General features: G+C 44.6%; 1 protein-coding gene across 1 annotated transcript in view; it reads left to right on the forward strand.

The window, feature by feature from the left end:
- Positions 1–42: 42 nt before the first annotated feature.
- The window catches only part of blmh (bleomycin hydrolase), an 18,977-nt gene continuing 5,454 nt past the window's right edge, over positions 43–13,565 (forward strand). Inside the window, exons 1-10 of the mRNA XM_031861098.1 lie at positions 43–164; positions 2,100–2,297; positions 3,099–3,208; positions 4,270–4,411; positions 4,613–4,701; positions 4,810–4,902; positions 11,663–11,818; positions 11,925–12,083; positions 12,187–12,254; positions 13,313–13,430. Of these exons, the coding sequence (XP_031716958.1) occupies positions 155–164; positions 2,100–2,297; positions 3,099–3,208; positions 4,270–4,411; positions 4,613–4,701; positions 4,810–4,902; positions 11,663–11,818; positions 11,925–12,083; positions 12,187–12,254; positions 13,313–13,430 (1,143 nt within the window). The 5' untranslated portion in view covers positions 43–154. The remainder of the gene's footprint in view (positions 165–2,099; positions 2,298–3,098; positions 3,209–4,269; positions 4,412–4,612; positions 4,702–4,809; positions 4,903–11,662; positions 11,819–11,924; positions 12,084–12,186; positions 12,255–13,312; positions 13,431–13,565) is intronic.

A 13,565-nucleotide genomic window follows, 5' to 3' on the forward strand; every position in this document is an offset into this window, starting at 1 on the left:
CTCCGCCCAGCCGCCACGTCAGAGACACAACCGGCCGCGTGTGCACGAACGAGCGCACCCTGTAATCACACTGACTGACTGTCGGTGAATGAGATAAACAAAGAGCCGGTGACTTTCCAGGAAAACAGACAAGCTCCTCAAGCTCCACGTAAACATGGATACTGGTAGGTTGAGGTGCTACTTTCTCCCCTTTCAGTCCTGACGGTTTGCGTCACCGTTCAGCTCGAGCTCGGTCTGTATCTGACAGCTAACGTTAGAGGATGACAGCTGAGGAAGCTAACAGGCTAAAGCTAGCATCCGTTACGTTAGCATGCCCCTGCCTTGCTAGCATGACTTTGCCGTCGTTTACTCGTGCTAGGTTTTGTCAGTTCAATGCCGACAACGCCGCCAGCAAGGCACCGACATCCAGACTAGAGACACAGACAAGTCAACACGTCTTAACTCGCTAGTTTTTAAAAGCTGGTGTCCGCTTAAAGGAGCCGGAAATGTTAGCTCATGGAGCTAGCCATGCAAGAATGGAATTAGAAATACCAGAAGCTGTCAAAAAAAGTATTTAAAGTGGGAGCGTTCACGATTTATTTCAGTGAGAAAAGATTCTTTATACAGTAGAGTTTCACCTGCATTAACCTACTCTTGCAATATGTCGTACTTATTAACAAAGCTGTAGATCAAGTCATTTGAGTTTGGATTGTTTCGATCTCTCTCACCAACCTTAGGTTTCACTTTTATTGGCAGGCAAAGGTCAGATGGTTATTTAAAAGACATCTGTGAACCCCTTGTTCTCTTCCATAGAGCTATTTAATTGTCCTGTAAGTGTGAATTAAAAATGACTTTAATGGTGACATAAATGGTCTGATTTTTGGACTTTGATTTTTGTCTACTGAGCCTCAACTTTTAGGCTTCATGCCAGCTGGATCAGTAATGCATGTGCTTGGCCCCCCACCATAGAAAGTCCACTGGGATATGTCCTCAGCATTCATGCCTCCAAATGTTGAACAGCCAGACCAACTAACTAACTCACCCTTAGGCTCTTTAATATTCTTTTCTTCAACACACACACCTTTCGTTTGTGCAAAGTGCTGTTGGCTAGCACTCTTGTTACTGATCCGTCTCACTGTTTCCCCTTCGTTCTCTATCTATACTCATCAGTGTCAAAAAAACCAACTGTTGTGCCACAAGAAGAACAGTGTCATGTCAACACAGGACCCCATGCAGGCCTGCTCTCGAAATAGCCCTCTGCCTTAAGGCCCCGTTGTGCTTATTTTCTGATGATATGGGCTATGACAATAAACATCCTTATCCTTATGACGGTTAATGAAGTCTGACACCGTCCTAACATGCGGCGGTCGGTCCATTTGTGTCGATGGAGAACAACAGAATGCAGCTGAGAGAGAGAGAGAGAGAGGTCGAACTCTAGGCGGCATGCATGACTGGGCAATGTCCCTCTCCATGTTTAATTGCTCTGCACTTTTATTTGATGGAATTACAAACCGCACATTACTGGCAGTTTGTTCTGTCGCATTGTGACATTCTTCCACCGTCCAACAGGACTAGACAATCTCTCCAGTGTGTTCCTCTCACAGATGAGTGATACCAGCCCTTATCTCCCACTTACAGCGCTACTAAAGCATTCTTCATCACCTCCCTGTTTGTCATTGTTTTGTGCCAAGTCTGTCCTTCATTCTTTATCAGAGCTGTAATCATTATTGTGCTCAATGCACCTGATAGACTATTCTCTATATGGATGGTGGGAGGGGGGGGGGGGGAGAAGTCATGCGCCAGTAAGTTGTCTTAGTCAATAAATGATGTGCTGTTAGTTTATAACTATCGATCTGGTATTTTTCCAGGCATTATCGTGACATCCGAGTATGTGAGTGCTCATAAATCAGATATTAAGGAGGAAGCAAGTGTAAGCCTAAAGTGCACAGATGAGTCAGGGGCATTGGGGCAATAGGAAATTCCTCCTCGTAGTTACAGTCAGCTGTCTGGCTGTGAAAGTCTTCCTGGTACAAGTTTTATTTCTGCTCGTCAGTATTTTTTACCGTTCATTCTGCTGTTCTCATCCATCCTTCTCCCCCCTCTCCTCCTTGCTCCCTCAGGTCTGAGTCAGGAGAAGGTGTCCACCTTCATCAAGCGGCTGCGGGCCGAGCCACGCTACCTGTTGGCCCAGAATGTGTCGACCTGCATCGACCCGTTGGAGGTTTGTCTGCACCGGCAGACTGTCCAGGATACCGTGCACATCTTCCAGCACTCTATCCCCACAGAGGGCAAGCCCGTCACCAACCAGAAAAACACAGGTAGGACATAATGCGGTTGAGCAACATTCATGCTGTAAGTGTACCATTTCCACGATAAAGAGTGTGTTTGAGTGGATGTCCTACCTCTTGGGTCATCACACACAGATGCTTAAGATGTTCTAGTTTGTGAATTTACATTTTAGTCCTCACTGCAACAATAGATTGCACAAATATCTGTTATTCAGCGAACGTTGGTAAGTGAATGTATTTCTGAAATAGATCAGAATTGACATATAGACATATTCATTCACCTGTACCCTTCCAGTGTCTTATCCATCACAAACGATGGATGTGCACGCTCTAACTTTTGATATATTTTACAGTTTTTAACAGAGTTTGCACTGTGTTTGCATGACGTTGGAGGCTCCCTTAAATTTGATTTGCAAGTTACAAGCTGGATTATCAATTTATCAGTAAAAGCACTATTTGTTTTCCAGTTTGTATTATTATCTGAAGCTCACGCTTAGATCTAGCGCTGACAATACATGACACGTTTTAAGTCTGCTGTTTCCTGGCTGGAATCTTGTTTGCTGCGTGGACTCTGGTCACCTGGAACCACTCATTAAGTTTGGGCCGATATAGTGTCAGCTATAAAAGTTTGTCTCGACAAAAAAATCCTCAATTATTACACAGTGGTTATGCAATAATCATTAAACCATCATTCCAATAGCCCTTAGACGTGAATGTTCAAAGTGTGTTTGTGACTAAATGAAGAGAGCCAGTAGCGTTGCTGCCACCTGTGCAGACGCAGGATACTCAGCGACTTATTTCTGTCTTTCTCTGTCTTCCCTTTATTTATAGGGAGATGTTGGATCTTCTCGTGCCTCAACGTCATGCGACTTCCCTTCATGAAGAAATTTAACATAGAGGAGTTTGAGTTTAGTCAGTCCTATCTTTTTTTCTGGGACAAGGTAAGAAGTATAACCAGCAGATTTATTGAGTAGTTCTTTAATCTTTTTTTTATTGCATTCACTACTACAGTGACTATAGTGACGATTTTCCACTACTGTAGCAAATCGTCAGTGTGATGTGTGTACGGTCAGGACACCGTGTGTGTGTGCGCGTGCATTGATTTAGTGTTAATATGCAGCATTCTACTACTAGATAGTCATTGTCCAAATAAAACCCTCTTTTGTGTTGTGGTCAGTGCTCTTTCAGGGCTGACGTCACAGTGACACCTCGCGACATGTTTTTATCGCTCTCAGTCTCTTTGTCTTGATGACATTGTGTCTTTTTCTCCCAGATATTTAGACAGTTGTTTGTTCCACCTTCAATAATACACCTTTCTTAAATATGTAGCTTGAAGAATATCCTGCCCCCCTATCAGCCAGTAGCTTATCAGATGTGTTGGCACAACTGTAGCAAGTTTTAAGTCTGACCTGCCGACTCTGATTTTCTTTCCAAGAACTAAAATTGAAAGCAAGTCTCCAGACTAAATGTTATCGTTTTACTGTATTATCATCTATAGTGGATATTTGCATAAAAACACACTTCAAATGATTAGGGAATACATGATTATATTGTTATACTTAAATACTTGCTTTGATTAAAATGAATCTTGGCATTAGTATTTTAATGATGTGTTATGAGCTGCTTAGTGTTGGGAAGTTAAACAGATCTCTAATATCTATTTTATACTGCTGTGAAAACCCCCGTCAGCAGACGAGCCGGTCACTGTGATTACTCTGAGCAGCATGCATGGAAATGAAATCTGAAACATCAATCGCTGCATCTCTAGTGAATAATGTTCTTTTACATAGCGTAGATCTAATATTAATGGCTTTGCAAAGCCTGCCTGACACTGTCTTATTCTATCTGCTGGTAAAAACATGATGCTCGAATGTTTCAAGTCTTAGAGGTTGAATTGGTCCATTAGTCGAGTCTCAAGTCTACACTTCTTTGTACCATGTAGTACATTGTTAGATTGTGCCGCCCCTCACCGTCCCGGCTGTCTTTGTTCTTCTCTCTACAGGTTGAGCGTTGCTACTACTTCCTCCAGGCCTGTGTGGAGACGGCACAGAGGAAGGAGCCGGTGGACGGACGCCTGGTGCAGTTTCTGCTCTCCAATCCAACCAATGACGGAGGACAGTGGGACATGCTGGTCAACCTCATTGGTTAGTTCTCCCCATGACACATAATCACGAGATGTTCATGTTGAATGATTGACTAGACTGTGTGAGTTGTGCAATAAGTGATTAGGTGATGAACTGTACTTACTCTAAATGTAAATCTCCTTACAGAAAGAAACCCCACTGGTGGAACATTAGTTGTTTGACTGAATTATTGTTTTACGTTTTGTTTTGTCCTGTATTCAGAAAAGTATGGCGTGATTCCAAAGAAATGCTTTCCAGAGTCCCACAGCTCGGAGGCCTCGCGCAGAATGAATGACATCCTTAATCATAAGGTGTGTTTACACATTTTTCCTTTTGTTCAAAGTAATCAAGCTCGCACACCAGTGAGTCACGTAATCGGTGAGGCAGTGCTGATGCTTTTGTGTCACCGTGTGTTGCAGCTGAGAGAATACTGCCTAAGACTGAGGAACATGGTGGCCAGTGACGCCACTAAAGCGGAACTGTCTGATGCTATGGACACCATGATAGAGGAGGTGAGACTGAAAGAGCACATACAACTGTTGTAGTATATATTATATAGGGCGATCTTCTACCACAGGAAGATTCCCAAGTATTCAAAGTATTCATTGAGGAACATAATCCGTCTTTGACTGGAGGAACTCTGAACTAAATTTAGTTTCTCCATAGTAGTTTCAGGTGACAGAAATAGTCCCGGGGTTTTCTTTCCAAAGGTTCAGGAACTACCAGGGCCCACACACAGATCCTGTGTCTGCTACTACTGTGTGCAGCTCCATTCACAAAATAAGAAAGTACTGATTGACTCTGGTTAGGACAAGGTACAGATGTTTTTATAATGTTTAACATTACAAACTGAAGTCTGCTCTCAGTGTAATGTAGTCCAGTAAAAGGTCCCCTTTAACTGTGACCTCAGTAATACAAATTGTATTTACACATGTTTGACAATGAAAAGAAAGAAAACATGGTATATAGAGGATTTATGGCAGAGCTGCTGGATTGCATTGCAATAGATTGTACATTGGTCCTTTTTTACCAGAAGAGGGTGCTGTTAAATAACTGACAGCAGCAACAGGGAGCCAGATGGAAGGGATACCTAAAATCAGCCTGCAGCCCGATCCCAATGTCCCAAGCCTTTAGCGCTGAACCCTCAGGGACGTATCTGAAACTACAAGAAGCAATATTAACAGAAATGCTTGATGAATAAACCAGGTGTATAATAGTCTGCGCATGCAATCCTCTGATTTCATGTTCTGTGTAAATGTAATGTACCAGGCTGAAGACCCATGTGCCGTCCTCTTTGTTTTAAACTACGTCTCCAGGCGTCCCCTGGTAAACCAGTGTTAAACATCACAATGCCATGATTTGTGGGTAATTCCCAAATAGTTATATAGTGATGCTTTGTTCAACATTGGATCCAAATAAGAGGGTTATAGTTAAGCAGTTTTCTTTGTAATTAAGAAGATTTAACAATCAATTATTCACACAGTGTCACTAGGATTTAATACCGGACTGACTTAATTAAACATACAGGTGCATAGACATGCCAACGATTGCATTTGAACTGACGCGTGCAGTACAGGGAGACCTTATTTGTATATATACTTGATATAGAACCAAACATTTACTGCAGGTCCATTTACTGTCTTGCTTCCAAGGCCTTAGTTAGTTTTTCCCATAACAGAACCTGCGAAATACCCGCCTGAGTGTAGTCAAGCAGTGTAGTATGATTTATTATACCCGTTTAATATGTGTACATACAGATGTGAATGTATGCGTGTCATTTCTGGACTACAGAGTGTGTAAAAGGAACAACAAACACCTGCACACTGCCTTAGATGTCACAAAGTTCAAGATGGCGATCCTGATTATGGAACAGTCCATCACAGAGTATCTGACGCTGGACAGTGAAGACAAATTCAATAAAAGGTGAACAGGCACATGTAAACAAAGTCTTTCACACACGTGACGAATGAAACGCCAGTTATTGTTTCCCTGTGTGTGTGCAGTGAAATGCAGTCATCTGTCTACAGTGTGTTTTTGTGACTTGTGACGGGTTACACTGTGTAGGTGTGTATGCATAAGAGGGTTTGTTTGTGTGTGTGTGTCTGAGGGTCAATGTATGAGCGGCCAGTCAGTCAATCAGCCTCCCATTGAGCCGATGGCACACGGAACAGGGGTCTGGTGATGCAGCCTGTATTGTCAGCTGTTTGGTTGCATTGTGCTGCTGGCTGATTGCTTGTTTAAACAGTCGCCTGTATCTCAGGGCGCCTCTGTGGATGCCCAGCCATGACCACATACACACACACACACGAACATATGTTGTGCAACAGTAACGACTGCTCCCACTGCACGGCAGGGCTGGAGGGGCGCGGAGGGTTCTCAGTGTGTTTGTTTGTCCACCTGGAAGTGGTTTGTTTTGCGAAACACCGCTCTGTCACGGCCGGTGGTGATGGAGCATACGGTCATGTCAGAGGAACGGCTGACGTAAAGGGAGCCAAACTGCTCGCGGTTATTGTCTCGAGTACGTTTGACCAGCAGCGTTCTAAAGATTAACACTCGCCCACCTCAGGACAAAGAGTTCAATCTGAAATCAAATCCCGTTTATTTGTTTTTATATTTTCAAATCCCAATTTATTTAATCATCTTTTCGTGTTTTTGTTCCAGTTATGACCCCAGTAGTAAGTTAGAGGATTCAATTAAAGATGCACAATATGTTCGTCAGCTTTTCTGTATTTAAAAATTGGCTAGAAATATATTGTGATCAACATGTAAGTTATGGCCAATATATCAGGTATATAAGTGGAGGATTCACACAAGTGTCAACATTTATCTGCAGGAAGCATCACAGTTACACCAAATCAAGCAAATGTCACATAGGACAACTAGACATATTGTAGTACTGTGATAAATTGTGTTTAAATGATTAGTCTCCTGGTGACAGGTTCTTAAACTTCATGAATATCCCTATAAATATAATATCTTTTGATTTTTTTTGTTTTTGTCAGACAAAATAAGCTATTTTACGATTCAGCAATGTGTGCACTGGTTCCAAAACAATGAAAATGAGCCAAGTAACAACCAGTGATGTAACCAACCGATGGGCAGAAAAGCGTCTTAACTCCAACCTAAAAACAAGCTGCGAGATATACAAGCAGTCGGCTCGAAGTCGTCATTAAATGCACTTCATGCAATCTTGCCAAAACCAAAAGTAAACTCACCAAGCTGTCTGCTCACTTAGCAGCGGCTGAGTTGCGGCAATGCACAGCAGTGTGTGTGTGTGTGTACCGGTTGTTCTCTTAATAGTAGTGAGTGAGGAGTCGGCATGCAGTCAATCAAAGTTTAAAACAATAATAAAAAGTGTTTTTGAGAAAGTGTGAGTCACCGCAACCACGAGAGGTCCTCAAACCTGCAGCCATAACTGGGCAACCAAAATATTATGCAGTTTTCTGTAGCAGAATGCGAGGTTAGCCGTGGACAGACACAGGGATGCACACACGACCGATAGCATGATCCTCCTGTATACTCGATGTGTAAACAGGAATTTCACATAGTCACTGCACCAACAGAACTTTTAAAATCATGCCATCAAATTTACTAATGGAAAACACTTTAATGAGAATTGTTCTGGAATGACATAATTCTTTATTTACACCGACTGTACACTGGCGTGACGAATGGTTCTCGTTTGGTGTTTGATTTGCTTCCAGCGTCGAGAGCACTGCTGCTTCCATATTAGCTGTGTAAATTAGGGAGGATGTAATAAACTTGAGGCGACTGACATCTTATCAGGCGACGCAGATGATCACCGATGGTGTCGGGTGATGCATTTGTTGGCATTTCGGCATTTATTGGTATCGCAGCATCAGGTTGACAAACTAACAATGGTACCAATTTCACAGGTATGCCAATGGCACACGTTGGACACACAGGCCCTGTGTGTGCCTGGCTGTACTCTTACGTGGTGGGTTCTTTTCTTGGCCTCCTCTACGTGTTCACCTGGATTTGCATCTACGTGCGTTTCTTTCCGATCACGGGTGCCGTGTCAGTCCTACTTTGGTGTGTGTGGAGGTGATGCTGTCCACCCTCCCCACGTGGCGGCTCTGATTGTGCGCTGGTCTTCGTCACGCCGGCCCTCGCACACACACACACACTCCCCTGACAGGCAACCGGGGCCAACGTCTCTGCTTCCACTTACTGTACCCAGGGTGCGCTTGATTTAACTGGATCCCTTTTGCGTGTCAAGTGTCTTATTGTTTTTGCATCACATGTATCTGGAAAAACCTCTGCAGTAGCCACTTTAAGATGCGCCTATGCTAAGAACAAGGAAGTGATCTCGTGCCCCGTTTGTCTTCATAGAGGCTGTTAGGAAGACGGTGTCCACACGCTGCATTATTGAAGCAGAGAGGATTAGTCCTTCTCTTTCATGCTGTATCTGCTGTGTATCCTTGCTCCTCTACTCTCACTTACAGAGACACGTAGGCAACGCACACACACACACACAAAGGGACATTCACTGTACATGCACGTACAGTTACCAGAACACACACAGATGGTATCCCTCACGCCACGACTGTAGCCCTTCCGTGCTCCATTGCGTCATGGAATCAGAAACACCATGTGTGACTCGGGTCTTGGCTCTGAATGAGAGTAATTCTTGAGACAAGTCTAATTTATGAGACGGCCGTCAAATCACAGAGGAACTTTTCCTGCCTGCTGCTCCGAGAGTCCGCGCTGCTGGCTATTGACTCAGTTGATTTGTTGTTCGATGTGGGTGGGTTCCTGCGGATGTGTCATTGTTAGGGGCTGCGACCACGAGCCAGAGATGTCCGCTCGCATTTCTTGCATTTTCTGTGCACCATTGTTAGAATTTAACACTGACCACATGTGTTGCATGTTTACAAAACATGGAGGTTTAATCAAAACCTTCGCTCATTTTTATCCAAACTGTTTGCATGGTGTCATTTGCTTACACTCACAAGTCCAGCTTCTAGACAATAGTTATACATTCACCTCAGAGAAGCACTGAGGCGCAGGTTTTTCCTTTTAATTTGGCTTGAACTGGTTGAGAGCCTGCTTCAGACAGTTACGTTAAGTGTGAAAATGATTTTATTAAAATGTATTTCATTAAACATGCGTTGCTCTAATTGAATTTGTAAATCATTTATCTGCTAAAGATACAAAATACAAGGGGCCATTTAATCCACTTCATTTCAAAGACTGATCCGGTGGAAGACATTATTTAGCATTTAATTCCGGTATTACATCTTTATTTAAACAGTGTAGTCGGCACAGGTGCACACATTGCTGCACTGGACCAAGAAGAAATCTACGCCAGGGCCAAACAGCCTGCAGCACTGTTCACTACAACACGAGATGACAAAAAAAGCAAAGCGGACCACACATCTAGTCCAGGAGAGAAGGACTGCCGTGCTTAAGGGTGCCTCTTTACATGCTGGTATGTTGGTGTGTCCTGCTTACTGAATGTGTTGGGCTCCCTCTTGACTGGCCTCTGCTAGAGACTGATGAGTTGAAGAGAAAGCTGCTTGTTAACAAACCCTCATAACGGCTGGTTCCCGAAACCTGTTAACAGTTTGAATGCTACGTTATATGAATCTTTTCAAGCTGCAGTCCAAAACATGAGTCGAGTTTATGAGTAAGGCAGTTGACGTAATGAAGAAGTTGAAGTCGACGCTGAGGCCTTGGGCTCAAATCATTTGTAAAATCTTTGTTGAAAATGCGACCATGATACATTTACTGATTAGAAGTTATATCAGTCTTCTTTTTAACACTGCCAGTGCTTTGTGGAAGTTATTGTGTGTGAATTAAAAGTTATTTAAAGTTATTTTTAGTTAAAATAAATGTGGTGAGACACTTTCAGTAAGTTATCCTTTTTATTATTGGACTGTTTTGTCAGCCTCCCTCTCTCCGTCTCAGTCACTCAAACATATCCGTCGTTGAGGCTGCAGGTGTTTCAATATTGATCCTGCTCGACCGTCGCTGTGGCTGTTTATTTTCTGACTGAGGCCTTTCCCCTCACACCTCCATCATTCACCTTGCACAGGGCCGGATGAGTGGGTGCGAGGCTGAGCTGGCATTAAGAGGGGCGCTTACAGGAGGAATCAAAAGAAAAGGGCGGGGGGGGGGGGGGGGTCAAGGGGTAACGGAGATGTCTCGTCGAGGTGCCGAGGGCATCTGGGCAAACACAGACCAGACAAGAGGATGGACACCGTGGCATGTCGTCCTGCCCACAGGGCAGTCTAAACAAAGTAGTTGAATTAGGGGCGTTGAACAGATGCCTTTGTTGACTCTGTGCATGTGTGTATTTTTCTGTGCGTCTGTACTTCTGACTTTACGCGTCTCTGTGATGACGAGGGGGATTGTTTGTTTGTGTAAGCCAAGGCCTGAGTTTATGCATTTCTGTGTGTGTTTGTTTGGGGTGAGGACGGTGGCTCAGTGGGCTCAGTTTCCACTAACCCGAGAGCAAGAATGTCATCTTTATGTAGGGGTGTTTAATATGTGTTGACTAAGCATGGGAAACTGCTGCCATGGCTGCTATTTCTCCAGGCCGAGCCAAAAATAATCCCCCCCGTCAGCTCCATATTCATCTCGACAGAAGCTTGATTTGTCTGGAAATCAGAAGTAGAAGTCAATAAAAATAGTGTTAAAATCTATTGGAACTGTGTCCTTTGTGACACCCACAGAGTGTGATTTATCAGCATTCAGCGGAACAATACTCGCCGTAGTACACGTTATCTACCACCAACAATGGATGGACTGCGTCGCATCCTAATTTCTCAGCCGCTTTTTTAATCGTACGTGATAGGAAAAGCATCTGCCGGGTCCTGGGAGGGGAGCGCAGAGGACAGGAGAGGTGAAAAAGCAAAAAGGGGGGGAAATTGCTGAGATAACTATATCGGAGGTTAGAAGATTGACAGACGGCCCAGTCCAAACAACCCGATATAGCCCACAGGAACTCAGTCTGAACTCCAGCGCCGCAGGAAGACACACATGGTGGGTGGGAGGGGGGGATATGAATAAAGATGGAGGGCAGGCCCAGGCACTGATGGATGAGTGTATGCAAGGACAGACATTGGTTTGAGGGGTTAGATGAGCACACATTAAGAATATGAGCTGGAAATGAAATGTAGAAACATCTCCAGCAATCTCCCTAGAGGCAGTTGATAGTCTAATTCTAGTCATTTTGTGTGGAAGGGCTCCTTTAGATATGATTTGAACACAGATATGATTTTGATGTTCAGCGTGTGTGCTCTGCAGGTGTTCCGGGTGGCCAGCGTTTGTCTAGGCAGCCCCCCTGAGACCATCTGCTGGGAGTACAGGGACAAGGACAAGAACTTCCAACGCATGGGACCCCTCACCCCGCAGGAGTTCTACAAGGAGCACGTCAAACCTCTATACAACATTCAGGACAAAGTAAGCGACCCAAATGACACATCAGAAAACGCCGTGTTACTATTTCTGGCTCCCTATGGGCAGTTGCACTGTTTCTGACCCCATGTGTTCGCTCTCTAATCCTCAGGTCTGCCTCGTGAACGACCCCCGACCCCAGAACCCTTACGGGAAGCTGTACAGCGTGGAGTTCCTCGGTAACATGGTCGGTGGCCGCACCACGCTGTACAACAACCAGGCCATCCAGCTGCTTAAAAAGTCTGCGGCTGATTCCATCAAGGAGGGGGAGGTAGGTCGGGGCAAACGGGCATCAATGTGGACGCAGTCGGTCTGAGGGTGTCGGTACGTGTGAACTTCATAAATGTGCAAACGGCTGCTCTTTCTCCTCTCAGGCGGTGTGGTTCGGTTGTGACGTCGGGAAACATTTCCACGGCAAGCTGGGCATTAACGACATGAACGTGTGAGTATAATGATTCATGTGATTATCTCTGGTGTGGGTGCGTCCGTCAGTGAGTGTATGCGTGTCTGTCCGTGGCTAAACTTGCATTCTTCTCCAGCAAACTGCATCAAACGTTGGTAGCCCAGTTATGGCTGCACACTCCATGATTTCTCCCTTTTGAGTTTGTTTTTGGCGAGATTGTATTAAGTGTATTGTACGACGACTTTGTGCCGATTTTCTGCATACATCAGCGCTTGTTTTTGAGTTTGAATTAGGTGCGTTTCCCTTCTTATATACACTCTATGGTGTTTCAAGATGCCTTACAGCCCATTGGTGTCTCGACGGGGGTTCAGACACATTTGCGGAGATCTGCACTCAAGTTTGCGGAGATATTTGAATCAAGTCTTCTGCTCCTTTGTCCCAGATATTAGAAGCAAGGCATTTAGCGTGACGAACATGGCTTTAGTTCCATAATTTGTTTGCATGGCTGGGAATGCAGTACAATTTTGGATGTTATGCTTCAAAGCCCTTCAGGAGAGGTGTGTTACAACAAGGGAATACAACATCACACACACACAATATTCAGTGTTTTGCACCGCTGTCACTACACTGAACCTTTCAACTCTGAAACGCTCGAGACAGCTGGACACCCAACCCCCATCTAAATGTAAAGCAACTGTCTTAAAATCAATTCCACCAGTGAATTGGCCCTCTCCTGTCGGTCACTGTTGAATCCCAGTCTCTGTGCCATGACTGGAGCAGACCTGGTCCGCCCTCACGAAGGGCAACGAGAAGCAACTCTTCTCGTTGCCCCCACAGGGGAAGAGTTGCTTCTCGTTGCCCTGCAGGTGCAGCGGCATCTGTTTCTGAGTTGCTGGCGCCGGGGTTAAATTTGCCCGCTGAAGCTCATCTTTCACACGGATCTTTTCTTGCGCCGGTAGATTATAATTGGAATGAGGTTAACGGAACCCACGGAGCTATCAAAACATTAACCTGTTCTCTTGAAGTGATCAGTGTGTGGGTGAATTCAGACTAGGAGAGTTAGGAGGTACTGAAATGTGATTCGTGTGTGTGCACAGGTTCAACCATGAGCTCGTGTTCGGAGTGTCCGTGAAGAACCTCTCTAAAACACAGCGGCTGATATTCGGAGACTCCCTCATGACCCACGCTATGATCCTCACTGCTGTCACGGACAAGGTACGCTCACACAAACAACGCAGCTGCTCGGTAAACTCATGCAAACATACAGCACGTACACAAGCAGACCGGCAGGAATAAAGCCTCGCTGCGTGTTTACGCTGCTTTTATCGGCTGCAATTCTTCAGAGTGATG

This window comes from Anarrhichthys ocellatus, unplaced genomic scaffold, assembly GCF_004355925.1.
Source record: "Anarrhichthys ocellatus isolate YVR2014 unplaced genomic scaffold, GSC_Weel_1.0 scaffold24, whole genome shotgun sequence".
Classification (NCBI taxonomy): domain Eukaryota; kingdom Metazoa; phylum Chordata; class Actinopteri; order Perciformes; family Anarhichadidae; genus Anarrhichthys; species Anarrhichthys ocellatus.